The sequence below is a fragment of the Hippichthys cyanospilos genome, chromosome 14, assembly GCF_059441005.1.
Source record: "Hippichthys cyanospilos isolate Australia breed blue-spotted pipefish chromosome 14, RoL_Hcya_1.0, whole genome shotgun sequence".
In the NCBI taxonomy this organism is placed as follows: Eukaryota; Metazoa; Chordata; class Actinopteri; order Syngnathiformes; family Syngnathidae; genus Hippichthys; species Hippichthys cyanospilos.
Window position 1 is genome coordinate 957744 of NC_142382.1, and position 18729 is coordinate 976472.

Consider the following 18729-nt stretch of genomic DNA (forward strand, 5'->3'; position numbering starts at 1 on the left):
TAGTAATAGTAAAAAATTACTAGAATCTAGTCAAATGCAGACAGGTAAGCACGACCAGCATACCTTCAACACAGTCTTTTATGAGGGGCAGTCTTTTATGAGGGGGGCTAGCTGCTGGCAGCTTTGAAGCTAGCACGGATTCTGTAACGTAGTGATAAAAAATTGACCGATAGAGCATCAATTTTGGACTTAGTGTAGCCTCTACCTTTTTTTATTATACTTTAAACCCTGCAGTTTGTAGTACGGTGCAGCATATCTGCAGTTTTTTTACTTGCCAAAGGGAACAATCTTCCAGTAAAGAAAGGGTAGTAGAAGAAGAAGCTATTAAAGAATTCATTTGTGTTTGAACTGCTCCTTTACTCGCCACCAGGGCGCAATTTCCATGATTAAAAATGCTAGCATGCGTGTTACTGTTGTGTCGGTTCGGTTTTCTAACAGTCAGAGTATGTTACTTCTATGGGCCGCGTACCTGCGTAAATATTTGCTGTTACAACCAGATACTTATCGTCCTATACACATCAAAAATGGATTTTCTGTTCAATTTGTGTCAAGGGTTGCGGTATTTTAACGGTTGTCAACTTGGATGACTTAAAACTAATATTTCAGGCATTTTTTTGTTGTTGCTACCACACATTCAGTGTGGTACCTAATAAAGTGACCGGCGAGCAGATGTTTTGGAAAGGGAGTCAGGAAGTCGCACGATACCGATAAAAACGCAAAGGAGGCATGAAAGGCTACAAAATAAAAGATAAGAAGTCCTGCCGAATGAATGGATGAGCGAGCGTCGTTGAGAAAGTTGGCGGCGTTAGCGGCGTTGCGGTAGGAGCAGACTGATAGGAACACAAATGTTGTTTGCTGTCTTATCTGACAAAGAAAGAAAGCTTACGAGACCAGAGATGAAGGTCATGTCCACTGCTCAACTTGTTTTTGGACTTCTATCCTTCACCTAGCTTCAATAAACATTTATATATTTTTCTAAACGTCCCAAAGCTGCTATTTCGTCGGCGCCGTGGGTGAAAGGAAATGTTTGCACTTTCTGTTTGCTAAACACGTCTAATGACTGTGAAATCTTCCTCGAGAGAAATGTGAGCGAGTCGAGTGTCGCTTTGATATTTCAGGGTTGCGGTTTTTGTTTTTGGATGTTCCTACTGAATAAATATCCTTTTCAAAACTGGCCACATCACAGAGACCAATCGGAGCGCTTTGATGTTTTCCCAGAAACATTTTTGGAAGGGGGAAGAGCCTGAAATGCCATCACGGTTTTGAACCAGAAGCATCTTAACATTGTCTTTTGTTTTAGCGTTCCACAAGCGGAGACGATGCAAAGACCTTCGCCAAAACGCCGACAAAAACGATTGAGTTTGTTTGACCATTTGCTATAAGAAGGTAGTGTTTTTGTCACACACTTTCCTAGTTTTGAAATTGTCTTGGATTCGTTTCGGCCTCTTGAGTGCCAAAATTTCACTCGCAAATCAGTTAAATAAGTAAGAAACGGACGTTTTTGGGAAGGGGGAAAGAAACAGTCGAGAGACAGGTGACGAGCCGACAACTTCGAAGAGAAAGAAAGCTTTTAACAGGCAATAGCAGGTCATAATGGAAATAATGTCTTTTTGCGGGAAAGACTACTTTGTCCAAAAAGGACCCACAAAGTGACAAGAAATGGATTCGCTACCTTTTAGTTACCGAACGAGATGAGTCGGCAGCCTCAAAAGTATCTTGATGTCTAAAGAGAGAAACAAGCTAAGGGCTCCCATTAGTTTTGGTGTTAATGGTGCGTTTATGTTTTACATGCATTTTATATTCACCAGTCGACCCCGTTCGACCATAAAAATCGCAAGTGTCGACCGGTTAGTGGTGATTAAAAGGTTGGGACCCCTGCAATTCGTCTGAAATATCCGAAATCGTCCTCAGATTGTGGTATGACCCTTCAGTGGCCCATACTTGGTGGCACCACTGCGAGTGAATTGTTGACTTTTGGGGGGATGCGAAGTCACATAGAAAAGCCTGTTTGGGCAGGGCCGGTTCTGTTGCTCTAGCATTCGGGCTATCCAGTGTCGTGTGAGTGCTCCCAGACCATCCCAAAGAGAATTTCCTGTCAAAACAGGGCAGCGCTGGTGAGACGTGAAGAAGTCCTGCTCTGTGTCAGACCGATGGGGGCACCCGGGCCCCGCTACCTTGCTTTAAAAGGCCTTGAACGGCGTTCTCGGAGCTGGCGACGCTTTGTTTGGACTTGAGGCGCAAGCCGGGATGATGTGTTTCTCTGCCACACAGACCCCCCCCCAACTTCACTTTTGAAATCTGGCCTGTCTACACAGTCCACTCGTCTTGGTTCTCTCCTGACACAAACAGTACAATTTGTCCCGTGGCGCCGCGTCCCGTTAATAACCGCCGCGCTTGCTTTAAACCTGCGTGCCGCCGCTCGGTGGAAGACAAACAATCCATCGCGCGCCCCCATCCGCCCGCAGAAAATGGCTTTCAGCTTTACAGACACATTTTATGTCCGCCAGTGTCGGAAACTTGTCGGGTTACCTGACAAGCAAGCAAATTTTTATTACCCATGCCAGTTCTTTTTGTGGCTAGGCCTGTCACCTTAATTACTATATCGACTTTTGGTTCCATGAGGAAAAATGGACACCAGAGCTTCTTTGGGGTCCATAAATTGTCATTATTAAACCCATCAACATTCATTCGCAGTACTGTATTTTTCATGTACAGTGGTCCCTCGCTGTTTTGCAGATTTTTGGGGGTTAATGTTAATTCAATGTTGAATTATGGTCAAAATAGTTGATATTTAGTTAAGGTTGACAATCTGTGAAATACAGGTGAGTTGCTGTGTGTACAGCTAATTTAGGGTTAGTGTGAGGTGGTGTATCTTCCTGTATTTTATGCAGGCTTCATGTGAAATTTCATGTCCTCCAATTCTGGAATGACCCTGAAGGTTCCTACAGCGCAAAATTAGATCTTCATTAGACACTTGAAGGTCCTTGGTCTACCCAGGCGTCTTCAATCAATAATTCACTTTTAAAAAAATCAATACAATTTGTTGTCTGCTTTGAGCAAGAAAAGACAAAGAAACCTCGCGAGTTCTGTAGGATGATAGCTTTTGTTAGTGTTTTCTTTCATTTTATGTGAACTAAGTACAAAAAAAATGTCAACGTCACATACTAGAAAGCTTCCCAACGAAGGGAGCTAATCGTCGAAGAACTAAAAACCCAACAATATAAGCTAACAAGCTAATTAAGCTGATTTACATAGGAACAAATTTAAACCTCACACGGTCCAGTAAATAACAATGACATCAGCGAGGAAACGATGGGAATGGACAGTCCGCTATCATTTCACGCGCCGCGATGGTCCACGTCCAAAGGGCAAAGCGTAGGAGCCGGAAGGAAGCGCTGCCGTCCGCCCCCACGCGTCGTTAGTGCTCCTGTTGATTAGCGGAGGTTGCGGCAACCTTGAAGCGCAGTGGACCTCCTGTTCCGACGTGCAGGTAAGAAGAACCTTTGTGGGGCGCCGGACACAAAGACACAAAGAACATGTTGCAAAGCAGATTAGGCCACAGTCGCTTCAAGGTCGAACACGTTCCCATACGAAGGACCACCAGGGATAGACTTCAACTTGGACAATAACGCTTTCACTTTGAATTCTATTGCATCGCGTCGTTACGGTTTCTTCTTTGAAATAATTGTCAGTTATAGTGCTAAAAGACCTTTTTTTTCCTCGTTTGAAAAGTTCTTACAACATGTTTTTTTATTTAAAGGGGGGGTTGAGGGGTTGGACATGGGTGGGTGGATGAATGAATGGATGGACGGACAGACTGGTTGATGACCGGGCGGACAGGTGGATGGTTAGACGAACAGACGGGTGGATGAATGGATGGACGGACGGCCGGCCTGACAAACAGGGTGATGGACGGACAGAATGATGCATGGATGGACGGACGAACAGGTGGATGTCCGGACAGGTCGATGGATGAATGAATGGACGGACGGACGGACAAACAGGTCAATGGACGCATGGACGTACGGATGGACGAATGGACGGACGGATGGACGTACAATGGATGGATGGACGGACAGACGGACAAATAGTTCAAGAAAGGGCTTCTGTTGAAATGACCCAGCAGATGGATGACGGACGGTCATGCGGATGTCAACGGAACCCGCAGTGAGGTCACGTTGACACGTTGCTTGAGTGGACTTGAGAGACGTCTCATGTTCTCTGCAGCTGTCAGCGCTGTCAGGCCCCCCACAATCTTGTCCAGACATTCACAATCGCTGCCAGATCCCGTTGGTAGCGACTTCATTGGAAGCTGGTCCGCGGCCCAGAGTCGTCAGTCAGTGAGACAAAGCCCCCCCCCCCCACCCCCACCGCCCTCCCGCTCCCCAACCCCGCCAACCCCGCGGGTCTGTCCGGTCCCAGCCTTTCATGGACACATAAAAGACCCCGGCTCCAAACAGAGTCTCTGATTGGCTGGAAACGATAAGGCATCATCAATCAACTGCGCACAAACAACATCAGGATGTGAAGACTCGAAGCGCTCTGTACGCTACATCAACACTGGTAATATACACCTGCTGCACTTGTCTTACGCCAACGCAACTTGGACGCCAACACGAAAATAACAATCCACTTGCACTAGAAGCCTTTTCACACTGCACTTAGTTATCTTTGTTTTTACCGCTCTGCCAAATCTGGGTAGCGTTACGGCAACACCAAAATTCAAACGCCGAAATAGCTTCAGCCAATAGCCGCAGCCCTTGAAAAGACCGTTCAAATTCATTCACAACACTCACAAAAGACTCATTCTACGTTTACACAAACACTCCCATTCCTCTTTGACGGCACTCCCACCACGTTCGCACACTGTGCTCGGTGCGGCCCGCGATGCGCGGCGCCGCTAATGAACTCCGCCTCCCCCGGCCGTCCTGCGGCCGGTTGCCGGCCGGGTCTGTCGTCATGGCAACAGGCAGAGGGCTCGCTGGAGTCACGGATGGCAGGAAACTAGTATTTGGATGCCGTTGGGCCAAAGCGTCTCGTATGTAGTCTTTGATTTTCACATGCACGCGTCTGGGTCTGGATTTGGCTTTCGCGACCCGTGTTTATGTCATGGGGGCTCCCAGCAATGTTCTGTAAGGCTATGTTTGAGTAGATCCAAACGTGGTCCTTTGTCTGTTCCATGCTTAGTGGCTATGTTTACTGAGCGATGTTCTACTTTCATCAGTTAGCTCATAACAAATTTTTCCAGAAACTGTCGCGATAAATCTGAGGTGTTCAAACTGCTGCCTAGGGGACTTTTGCGGCCCTCCGTCCACATTTTTGCGGCCCGCGGCTATGCTAAAAATACATTTTGACATTATTATTTGAAAACTCAAATCCCCAAATATAGGACGCACCCGTAATTTCAGAGCAAATTCTGGTATGTCAAAAACTATAGCGCACCAGAATGTGTTCATATCAGTTGGACGTTCAATTTGGTGTTTTTCATATTTCCCACAGTGAGCAGTCAGCGAACGCCTCGGCAGTGTACCATTGAACGCGCTCGATTTTTCCTTTTCCTCACGATGCAGCTCGAGTTTATGCTGCCTAAACACCCAAAGTTGCGCCGCATCTGTGTTTCACCAAGATAAAGATTGTGTGTATATGTCAAAAGACCACAAATAATCAATTAGTCAAAAGGAATACCTTGCCATTTTCTCTAACTGGTTGAACTCTAAATGCAATCAGCTGATAACATCATAACCTCTCAGTTTTAGTAATATTCCTGTGTGCGAACAAGGATCGACTCGGCCCTCGGTTCAGTCTGCTTGCTTCTTTTAAGGAAAATGATTCCGTAACAAACTCATGACGATGTTACGAGCCTTTCAAAGTCAGCCCCAGTTGGGTAATAAAAAGGCCGGTTGAGCGAAACCCCGGACACCCAGGGGTTATACAAGCAATGAAATGATGAAAAACATAATGCTGCTAGCCGAACGATGATTAGCATTAGCGCTACTCGGCTAATATGTTTGCAACTAGCGCATACTGTTTTCAATTCCACTTTTACTCGATATAAATCCCGATGCACCTCCTAATGCCGTTAAATATCAGCCCAGAAACGTTTGAGATGTCTCCCGCCGCCTGCAGTCGAGTAAATAAACTCTCCGGAGCGGTGACTATTTACTCTGTTTGGGGGCGTTGAAGACGTGGAGCCAAGAAGCCCCGCAGCCAAGTCCTTAAAGAGGCAGCTTGTGCCAAGGCCATTAATTAGCCCTTTTAACACTTGACAAGTCAAGTAAACCTTCTTCCGCGGACTTCTCTGGACTGTCAACTAACTGGAGCCCTTGGCGTGGAAGGCTCACCGCCACCACCCACGTAACACTAGGACACTTTCACAGAGAGTTTGGACCAACGTCACCATTTCAGTCCTCATGAATTCGAAGCGATTAATATTATTGTAATAATAATATTTTACTTTTTTACTTGATTTCAACCACTGTTGATTGATAACTATAACTATATAAAATCATTATATATATATATATATATATTAGGTGTGTCTTCGTTATACCTGTGACTTGTTGCTGCATCTCGCAGGCCATTGCAGGTACTGCACGAGACTAGCGCCTTTTTTGTCACGTCGGATGTGTTGTCAACACACTATGACGTGATCTGTGCACTAAAAGCTACACACAGCGCCGTTGCGGCCCACCACGCGCATGTGTGCGTATGTTTATCTGGCTGTGTAAACGACAGCATCCGGACGAACACAGGTGGATTCATGGCAGCTTGACATAAACATGTCCCCCGAATAGATTTGGGCTAAATGAACTCATTGTACGCCTCTTCAATGTGACCTAGTGTGCCAAGAAACAAATATCAATGCACCTTTTTCACACACACACACACACACACACACACACAAACACCTATTCATTTTTTTTCTACTGCATAACTGCACACTATTATCACCGTAAATCACTGGTGGAATGATTTGAAATACACTGACTATCAATTTGCTGACCACCACAGTGACTAGTTTTGATTGGACTACTTTTTCACAGTAGCTGTAAATATATTTTTGTAGTCTATGCAATACAGTATATGATTAATTTTGTTTCTCTATCGTAACAGAACAACTTTGCTTTTGAAGTGTAAAGTTATGTTTTATTGTGACACAAACCTATCGTCATTATGCTAGCCACTTCTTGTTTAGCAACTTGCAAGGAAACTACGCAAGAGTGACACATAGCAAAAAGCCGGACAGTTTTCAAAATAAAAGGGTTTTTTAAAATAAATTAAAACTCTGTCAGACTTGGATAATACATAAAATAGAAAGAGTTCATTATTTCGGGTGCGGCCCATGTGGCCACGCACCAGTTGATCCACAGACCGGAACCGGCCCACGGACCGGCAGTTGGGGACCTCTGCACTGGTATAACCCTTGTTATACCGCTGACATGCTGCCTCTCGCAGGCCATTGCGGGTACTGCGCCAGACTAGCGCCTCTTCTGGCACCATGGAGTTTCGTTCTAATTTCTTTAGTACTCCATGCTAAATGTCAAATGAGTACGAGTCCTTGTTTTCCTCAAATGCAGAAAAATATTATTCATAGTATTACACCAAGCAAGTAATCTATTGCTTTTGTCAAAGTGTCTCTGCATTAACGGGACATGAAGGGACAAGACAAGGTTTTTTGTGTGTATGTGTGTGTGTGTGTGTGTGCGTGTGTGCACGCTGCCTCTGCTTCTTTGGCTGCCGAGCGAGAACTTTTTTGATTTTCCCAAACGACGGAATTCCAGGCAGACTGAGCGGCGACTCCTGCTTGTGCAATTACTCTGCGGCCTGGCCGCGGAGCACTAGTCGGATGTTAGGCGGGAGGGAAGATCGCTAACGCCGCTGGTGCTAATGTGTCAAACATGGACGAAGGAGGGGCTTGCGCGTTGCCAGACGAAGCTGGTGGAATGCGCTTCCAGGTTCTTTCAACGGTTCTGAAGTCCGAAGTCCGTTTCGGCTCATTTTGGTGCAACGGCGTCATCTTGTGGCCGTTCTGCGACATTAATGAAGAGCGCATGATGTAGGAAGAAAAGTTGTCTGTAGGGGGCAGTGTTGACACACAAATGAGTACCATTTGTATTCTCAACGTCACACTACCAGTACCAAGTGTTTGCTATGAATAAGGTTGGACCCCTATTGGACCCAGCTTTGGGTTAGCTCTTCTACTCCATTTCAATGACACTGAATGAAGCAGTTTTAATAAGTGTTCATCCTAAAACCCACTTATGGTTTAATTAAGGGTCGAGACAATTTGCAGGTCAGTTTGACGCACCATTTGGGGTTATTTTAACAAGCCAGGAACTCGGGTCCATCTGAACTAAATTTGTAGCCAAGTGTTGTTGGAGTATGTGAGGTTTTTTTTTTCTTTTGTTTTCCAGGAGATGTGCAGACGCTTTAATGAGCGGGAAAAGAACACGCTTTAGTGCTGGCCCGCGGGAAACGTTTAAGATGTCATCACTCGTCCCGTTTGACAGACGCCTCCCCATATTGCCACACGTTCCTTTCATGACCATGTACACACTCGTAAGGCAGCGTAATTATCAGCCGTTGGGAGCCCCCCTCCCCTTAATAATTACCCTAATAGAAGCAGCGTCTTATTAAACCTGCGCTCGTTTGCTTACTCATCTAACGTTCCTTACAAACTCTTTCAGTGCCACGGAGGGGAAATCTCGTCTTTGAAAATACTCAAGTTGGGGGTATAATCGAGTACGCCAACAGAATACTGCAGAGTTGAATAGCAGTTCAAATTCATAATCGAATAATAATTCTTCCGTCTGCTTTTGTTTGATTGATTGATTATTTCAGTTAACATATAACATTACGCATACAGTAATTCATATATACAGTGTTACATATATACAATCATATATAACGAAATTACACATTACAAACTTTTAGAAAAAAATTACATTTATACATAATTTTTTATATTTTCATACTATATTTTTCAAAATTTTTGAGCACAGTCATTGATTCACATCCTTTCAGTTCCATTTCATAACTATTCCATAAATTAATACCTTGAACAGACCCGCACATTTACTTTGTAAGTAGATGTTAATGAGTAGTAAAAAGAAGAAAAAAAAGCCTGCAGAGGGGCCGCAGGCCTCAAATCATGAGAAAAAAGTTGTGGCTTATAGTCTGAAAGTACAGCACCTATTAAGGATAATTTTATTTCATTTGTTATGTGAAATATATTTACACAATTTAAGGCTTTTATCAAAAATGAAATAGCTAACAACTTGAGAATTTGCATGACCAATGAAATATTAATGTCATATTTGGGATCTTCTCAATGAAATCAAATGTCATGGTCATTTGACTCATTTCATCAATGCAAAAAGTGCCAGATTGAAAGCTTTACATTTGTTTGTATTTTGATGATTATACTTACAAGTCAATGAAACGCACAATTCATCATTTGAATAGTTTTTGTTTTCATATCCTCTGCTTTTTGTAGACATAATCGTGATCTTAAAAAACAAATTTATTTTCTGATTTATAATTGATCGTGTGTGTAAAAACATGTAAGGCGTTGGTCTGGCTCAAAGCCAACTTTTCAGTTTCCCTGGAGGTTCAACGATGTGTGCATTTTGACCACGCCCCCCAGTCGTGATTTGCTGATGAGCTGTCGGGACTTGCAAAATAAGCGAGAAAATGTACTTTTTTTTTTTTTTAAGAAATACATTTTGGGGGGAAAGTGTTCTCATTTGTAGTCATCATGTGGGGCACTGAAGGTTAATTATATTATCATACATGTGTCATCACATTATTTTATGATATTGATAATTGAGGACGGTCCAAGGCATGATTTTTATTTATTTTTTTTAATTTGCCTGAATTATTGGGACTCAAGTTGGTTTGAGAAAATAAGTTGAGCAGGTTTGCCAACCTGTGGGCAGCCGGTAGAGTTGCGCGGTGTGTCGACCACGCCCCCTCGCGTGCCGATTGGCTACCGAGCTTTTCGCCGTCAGGAACGTCAAAAAAAAAAAAAAACAACCCCCCCCAAAAAAGTTTGGCAGCGCTTCTCCTGCCACTTGTTGAGCTTGGCGGAGAAGACGGAGCGACTCGGAGGGCTTCCCCGCCCGGAGCGATGATCGATCCCGAGTCCCAGCATCACCCCGCTTCCGGCGCCAAGTGCCTCCCGGACATGGCCGTGTACTGCGACCCCCTGAGCGGCATGTACCAGCAGCAGAATCAGCACCTGCAGCAGCCGTCCCAGAACCACCTGCAGCCCCCCGCCCACCACCGGGGCGCCGGCTTCGGCCTGGGCGAGTACGCCCCCCCGCCCGGCTCTTACCTGTGGGGCGTCAACGCGCCCCCGGCCGCGGCGGCTGCGGCGGCGGCGGCGGCGGCGGCGGTGCCCTACCTGCACGCCGGGGGCCCCCCCTTCGGGCCGGCGGCCTACGGGTCCCCTCGGGGGTTCCTGGGCGGCTGCGGCGGGGGTCCGGGTCCCGGTCCCGGTCCCGGTCCCGGTCCCGGGCCGGGCCCGGGGCCGGAGCTGGGCTGGCTGTCGGCGGCCAGCCAGGAGGAGCTGCTCAAGCTGGTTCGGCCGCCCTACTCGTACTCGGCGCTGATCGCCATGGCCATCCAGAACGCGCGCGACAAAAAACTGACGCTCAGCCAGATTTACGCCTACGTGGCCGACAACTTCCCCTTCTACAAGAAGAGCAAGGCCGGCTGGCAGAACTCCATCCGACACAACCTGTCGCTCAACGACTGCTTCAAGAAGGTGCCGCGAGACGACGACGATCCCGGTACGAATCCTGCCGCGATTCCGACGAATCCGCGAGAAACCTACAAATTTCCTACTGTCGCTCGTTTTAAGCGCCAAAAGAATGCACGCAACAACTAGTACTGCGTCGCGTTTATGATGCTTTTCTCAGCGGGACAACGTTTGGACTCTGGGAAGTGTCAAATTTGACAAAAGGGCCGCTCTTGTTAGCTTGTGATAAGTTGCATCTTTTCATACAAATTAAGTGGAGCATAAAACGGTCAGAACAAATAATCACCACATTACATTACAGTACAATTCACTTTTTAACATTATGACGAGATGTTTTAGAATGTTATCGAGTACATGTCAGAATATAAAAAAAAAATTCATGTTATGATTTCAAGGTATAACATGAGAAAGTGGTCAAAACCACACCGTAAAGAGCTAGCTAACTATATTTGTTTTACATTGCAAATAAATGTTACATAAAAGGTTGCCAACATGAAAATAGTTCGACATCATATATAACATATTTTTCTCTATTTAATGTAATAGGTTTGAAATGATGTGGCCAGTTTCTCAGTTAAAACGTTAACAAATCACAACATAAAACACAATGTTCAAAATGTACACAAAATTAGTGTCGTATTCTTTTCAACATGATAAGCCAACATGATAAAATGAGTTTTATTGTTTAATGAACGGATGGAAAATTTCACATGATAACTCGGAAAATTTCAAGGTATAACATGATAAAGTGGTGAAATTTTGCATGTTATACCAAGGTAGGTTTCACCGTATGATAAATTTCACCTTATACTTTATTCTGACGCGATAGATAGATTGTCATGTCTCAAAGTATTAAAATAGAGCATCGTGTATATTTCTTTATACACTGCAAAGACATTTTTCTCCCAAAATGTTCAAATGCCATAACAATTTTCTCCATTCAATAAAATTCTCACTTGCCTTCCACGTTGACGCTGTATCAATAAAAACAAAATATGACAATTAGTTGCAGACTTTTCAAACAATGTATAGAAATACAAGAAACTTCATCACATTACACAATTTTTTTCTTTTAATGCCGTCAACCTCATCTTATATCATAAATATCTCATTCAAACATGTTGCGATGATTCTTTTACTGCAGAGTGAATGCGAAACACAAAGTTCAAAATATATACAAACACGCACCAAAAAAAATCACTAAAATCACCAGTATCACATTATAATGTCATAAGACTCGCTTTTGTTACCAAGTTCATGTTAGAACGTGAAGAATGTCTCGTCTCAACGTGGTCAATTTCAAAAATTAAATTGGATTTTTCCAATGTCTTTTTTGCACATTTGAATCTTTTTAAAACGGGAAATTTATCACATTTGAACTCCCCCCCCAAGGTGGCAGCAATCAAATTAGACTCATCATTCTATTTTTTAATATAATTTTAATTTCTCATGATAAGTGAAAAAGTATGATAGTGACAATGCAGAGATGAAGAATTTCATCATTTAAAACCTTAAATTACCCTTCCAACTCTGTTGTATTTATTAAAGCACACTTCCTAATCACACGCTGGAACGATTTAAGCACAAAATATGTAATAGCAACATTCAATATAACAGGTATGAAACTGCATGTACATCCAAGGTTAGTGCATCAAAACATAGGACTAATAAATACTGAAAATACATCATAAGCAACTATGCAGTGGCATGTGATCTTTTTTAGAGATCATAACACAGCGGCACGCCACGACAGACATTTATAGCCACAAAAATCGGGGGGAAATGCACGTTAAATCATCAGCTTTTCAATATGTCCAAAATGGTCACTTTCCTAGTTTGGATGGCAGTAAATGAGTGCGACATTGGCTAAATTTGACACGCGCAGGGTACAGCTCCCCACCTCCCGTTTGCAAGGGTTTAGAAGGGACGGCAGTCTGCCGTATCGAAAGTGGACATGTTTTGACAATCTATGAGATTATTTAACATCCTAGCGGTTAATTTTGTTAAGCGTCATCTGATCTCTAACAACAACCTCATACAAGTCCGATTTAATACTATTGTTGCTACGATTATTATCATAAGTAGTATAATAATAATATCATTTCATTCGTTGTTTTGTAGTGGATTTACACTGTAAATTGAAAAAGTATGCGTCAAATATTTGGCGCAGAAGTTGACCGCGTTACAGCGTGCCAGTCGGATCGAATGGAGTCAGCGTCCACTTTATTGCTGTCAAATGTGAATTTTCGCACTCCAGGGAAAGGAAACTATTGGACGTTGGACCCCAACTGCGAGAAAATGTTTGACAACGGAAACTTCCGGCGGAAGAGGAAACGGAGGTCCGACCCGGCCGCCGCCAAGATGGAGGACGGCGCGGCCAAAGCCGCCGACAGCCCGCAGGCGCCGGGCCCCCCCTCGCCCTCGCCCTCGCCCTCGGACGTGGACGCCCTCAGCGAGAGCCTGAAAACGCCGTCGTGCTTCAGCAACTTTTACAGCGGCATGTCCTCCCTGGGGGGGCCGGCGGTCCCCGGGGGGCGACAGGCGGGCCCCCTGGGCCTGCTCAACGAGCTGTCCGGCAGGAACATCGGCGCCCTGCAGGGCCCGTACCACGCCGGCGGGCAGCTGGACCCGGCGGCGTCCGAGCACTTGAACCGCGGCGTGTACTACAACGCTTTTGCGGGGGGGCAGGGCGGACAGTTCAACAGCCACTTGTACAACAGCTTCAGCGTCAACAGCCTCATTTACCCCCGGGACGGGGCCGAGCTATAGGGGCGCCCGCCTGGAAAAACTCTTCCTTTAGCATGGGCAAGCACTTCATCCCCTCTTCTTGATCCGTTACGTCAGATGCGCTCGTTTGCAAAATTACGCGTTGGATTTTTCGTCCTTTTTTTTTTTTTAAGTCTCTTTTGTCTCTTTAACATGTCAGTCTTCTTTCACAAGTTCTGGCTTGGCAAAGTTCGAGCTTGGGCTCAATAAAGCCCGCCCACGTTAAATATTAGCTCAACTTTCAATATGTTGAGCCGCTGCTCGCTAGAGGTTCCAAATGCTGCGCTTTGGCTAGCTTGGGTTCGGATGTGTACATACATTTCGAACGATGTCAAGTTTCAGCTAGAGTAAACTCATAGGTGTCGTCTTTAGCTAGCTAAGGCTCATTTTTTGTCGAACTTGGACTAGAAACATGAACTTGGCTACATTCAATTTGTACGGCTATGCTAAGATTAGGTGAGATGAAGTTCAGATATGTTAAGCTTTGCCTAGCTTGAGCGCTGAAATCTCGAACTTTAGCTAGCGATAAAGTTACGATAAACTGAGTTTGTGACAAAGTGTGGTGAGTTATACCTCAAATGAAAGGTTGGGACGAGGGCGTTCCCCGTGCGTGATTGGCTTGACAATATTCTCTCGTGCGAAGAAGCAATACCCGGATCTGAAATCTCGAACTTTGGCTAGCGATAAACTTCCGACAAACTGAGTTTGCGACAAAGTGCGGTGAGTTATACCTCAAATGAAAGGTTGGGACGAGGGCGTTCAGCGTGCGTGATTGGCTTGACGACATTCTCTCGTGTGAAGAAGCAATGCCCCCCAAAAAATCTTCCAACGCTTATTGAACTTGCGAATCAACACTAACCCCATGGCAGATTTTTTTTTTCTTTCTTTTGCTCCGTCTCGGCCAAACACGTTCAAACCTGCCGAGGTTGCCGTTCAATATTTTGAGCGGGGGGGGGGGGGGATTGGTCGCCTCACGTTACCTCACAGAGACGAGACGTCTCCACTCACCTTTGCATGCAGTAAACATCACACGTTTTTTTTTTTCTTATAGCAACGCTATGACTGAAATGACAGCACTACGCCTCGTACGGACAAACAAAAAGTCTATTTTTGTAAATTATAGTTTGGAAGTATTTATATTATTTATGCGGATAGGTGCTGTTTTTTTTTTCTACGCTAGTTTGACAGCAGCAGATGTATACCCCACGTCCTGGCTTTTATGAATATATTATTTCTATATATGTATCAGTTGTAATTTTCTCAGGATTCGGTGAGACAATCCTCCAACTTTTCTATTGTTGCCTTATTAAATATGTACACACGCACGCACACAGTTCCCGCTGTGATGATTATAAATAAATGTCCTGTTTTCATAATATACACTCGCTTCATATTTCATGATTTTATATGCTTTTGCTCCGCCCGCTTTATACTTTTTTGTTGGATTTTGGTGTTCACTTTTTTTTTATATATATAGCCCATTTACACTGTACAGTATACAGGAAATTTGCATTGTAATACATTGTAATTAAAATGTAATTAAAATAGATGATTTATTTTTTGTATATATACAACTATACTAAAGTCAGCAAAGCTAAAATTAAAAAATGATGTGTAATAAAAGTATAAAAGAATTCATGCAGTACAAACAAGAGTTATTATTAAAGAACAGGAAATAGTTGTTTGAAAAATGTAAAATACATTAATACATCCAAAAATGTGTGTTATCAGAAGGAATTTTCACGTGAACAACCATTCCATTAGATCATGTGAGAAAACAAAACGCAGCTCAGAAGTATAATTATTTCTGAGTCATGTTTGCGGTCCTGTAGATGAAATGAGATATAATTATGAGTGTGAGCAATGAGTCTACTATTGAAATAAGACTCATCAGGCTATGTTCATAGGACGTTCCGATGAGGAGGACTTATGAGACCTTGAAAAAACGACATGAAAACAAAGGAAAGGACGTATGATATGTAGAACTTTCTCGAGTACCTGGGTTGAATTTTTCAGGGTGTGCGCACTTTTGCAAACGCGCCGTTTCAAATTTGCCTTGAGTTCTTCAAATCGGATCTTTGTACAAACGACGTACGGAATGGGAACGGCGAACGTGGCGTACCGGGACTGAATGGGCCGAGGTCCTGCCAACTTGGCGATTAGAGAAGATCCGCTGACCCGCGGCGTGTAGGAGCAGTTTCCGCGGCTGTGCCCCCCCCCACGCCGACCCCGCCCACCTTCCTCATTTGCCGTCGTCTCCCATCGGGCGCCCTTGAAAAGCGCCATTGTGGAGTACGCTTGGAAATGGGGCGTCCCCGGAAGACCCCCGTCAGAGGTGTCGCCTCCTTAATGAGAATCTGATTTATTTTTTTTGGGGGGGGGGCATACAGGGCCAATCTCGGACCTCCTCAATCTGAGAGCCTAAACCATTATTTTGGACATGGTGGACAAAGCTAGCCTAATTAAGCGTACTTAATTGGCGTAATTAAGTATCGAAAGCAATCTTTTGTACTTACCTAAAGTTATTTCAGTACTTAATTGCTTCCCGTAATCAATTACTTTAGTACTTCATCACCTAGAGTAATCAATCGCTTCAGTACTTCAATATTGAAAGTAATTGATTACTCTTGTGCTTAATTGGCTGCCGTAATCAATGACTTTAGTACTTTATCACCTAGAGTAATCAATCGCTTCAGTACTTCATTATCGTAGGTAATTGATTACTTTTGTGCTTAATTACCTGCCGTAATCAATGACTTTAGTACTTTATTACCTGCCGTAATCAATCACTTCAGTACTTCATTAGCTAAAGTAATCAATCACTTCAGTACTTCATTAGCTAAAGTAATTGATTACTTTTGTGCTCAATTGCCTGCATTAACGGATTTCTTTAGCTTATAATATTGTAAAGCAATCAATTACTTTTGTACTTAGTTAGCTAAAGTTATTTCGGTACTTAATTGCCTGCCGTAATTAATTACTTTAGTACTTTATCACCTAAAGTAAGCAATCGCTTCAGGACTTCATTCGCTAAAGTCATTGATTACTTTTGTGCTTAGTACTTATCTAAAGCAATCAATTGCTTTTGTACTATTACCGAAAATGATTGATTACCTTCTTATTATTTAGTTACCATGAGTAATCGATTATTTCATGTAAGAATCTGTTTTAGCCAAACTTGAAAGAAAAATTCAAATATGAAGCTAGGACTGAATATGTAGACTCGTTTTAAAAAACAATCGATAAAAAAACGTAAAAATCCGTATTTGGGATTGAATGAGTTTCACTTCAGGAACATCCGTCTTTTTTTTTTTTTAAGGACTTTTCGGCAAGTTCCCAAAACGGGATGAAAGGGCCGTTTAGTTCTTTATTCCGATTTAGCGGAACCGAAGCTAGCGAAGGTTAGCCCGGCGGGACGCGGAGGAAAGGCATCGCAACGGGTTAACGTAATCCACGTGATGTCGGAGGGCCTCCGCTAATCAAGTGTTTCCATTGTGCGGGCGGCGGCAGGTGCGAGACACGCTTTGTGGATTCGCTAATCCCCCCCGGCCGGCCCGCCAGCTCCACGCGGGCCCAGCGCCGAGCCCTTTTGCTCCCCGGCCGCCGGGCCGCCGCCGCCGCCGCTCATTGGATCCGACAGGCGGAAAAATAATGAATAACACCTTCACCCGGAGATGACCCGGCTCCGATTGGCCGGCTCCACGCCGCTTAGCACTCGGCTGAGCCGCGCCGGATCAAATCCTTTCCCGATTGGCCCCGCCCAGCCCGGACGCCTCTCGCCGCCGCGTTCGCTCGTATTTCACTTTTTTTTCTATCGTTAGAGTCCGGGCAGCAAGCGCTTACAAAAAAAACAACTCTTTGAATACGAGAAACTGAACAGGGGTCGGCCATTTTGAACTGAGATCACGTCGTTAGAAAGAAGTCCTACTACGGAATTTTTTTTCCGTCGTTTTGAAATTTTGGGAGTTCCGACATCAGGTTCCCTCCGTTTCTCTTGCCATGGCGACGCGCCGTTTGCCAATAACGTTTGTGAATTTTATTTTTTTCCGTCGTTTTGAAATTTGGGGAGTTCCGACATCAGGTTCCCTCCGTTTCTCTTGCCATGGCGACGCGCTGTTTGCCAATAACGTTTGTGAATATGTACGAATCTTTGCACGCGCGTATAAACGTTTAAAATCGGATGGCTCGGTGGCGCCCCCTAGGACGTCCATGTAAGATCCATGAAATGTTTTGAGGCATATTGTACAAAAAGCCACTTGAGCTGTCGGCCATGTTGAATTGAGGTCCTTGAGCCCACTTTTTTTTCGATTTTCTCGAAATTTTACACCTTTTTTTCATCCATTGCTGTTACCATGGTGACACATCGTTCACCGACAAAAATTATGACGATTTCATTGGCGTCGCCATTCATGAAATCGTGTAAACATTTGCACGCACGTTTAAACGTTTTTAAAATAAAATGCCTCAGTGGCGCCCCCTAGCAAGTCTACTTAACCAGTCACGATTGTACATTTTACCAAGATCCCTGAAATATTTGAGACATTTACAAATACAAAAAGTCACTTGAGCCTTACTCTAACTCAACAGGAAGTCGGCCATTTTGAATTGAAATTCTTGAGCTCACATTGTTACAAAGACGATGGATTTTTTTCCAATTTTTTTCAAATTTTGAACGTTCCGGCATAAGATGTCCAGGATGGCATAGCTAAACTTTTTCCATCATTTGCTGTTGCCGTGGCGACTCGCTGTTTACCAAGAAAAATGGCGCCAATTCGGTTAGTTTGGGCATCCGTGAAATCGTACGAATCTTTGCGCGCACATCACTACTGGAAAACGACTCATCATTTTATGAGTTCATTGTGCAGTTTGTGCTGCCCTGAAAAAAAAAACTCAATAAGTAAAATTGATGAAGGCCTCCACGAAATAGTAGCGTTCCGCTACATTATTAGCCATTTTCAGAACACGAGTTTTCCGGCCAGAAAAGAACCGGCAAGATATGGGGGTAAATAAACAAACAAAGTTTAAAAAAAATCCCATTGTGCTTGAACAGCTCACCGCTGATTTGCAATCAAGTACAGCGCCCACACTGCAACAACAACAAGTAAACACGCCGCTAAGCACTTAGCGCTTAGCGCGTAGCGCGCCGTGTTTGGGGTTTGTTTGCGACGTGTTTCCCAACAGCCGGCGGGCGGGCCCGCACT

The 18729-nt window shown here is 44.2% G+C and overlaps 1 protein-coding gene across 1 annotated transcript; it reads left to right on the plus strand.

Moving 5' to 3' along the window:
- Positions 1-10092: 10092 nt before the first annotated feature.
- Positions 10093-14895, plus strand: foxi2 (forkhead box I2). The gene is made up of 2 exons (XM_088433300.1): positions 10093-10793; positions 13020-14895. Exons 1-2 carry the CDS (start codon positions 10130-10132, stop codon positions 13529-13531), a joined length of 1176 nt encoding a protein of 391 aa, XP_088289426.1. The 5' UTR covers positions 10093-10129; the 3' UTR covers positions 13532-14895.
- The last annotated feature ends 3834 nt before the right edge of the window (positions 14896-18729 follow it).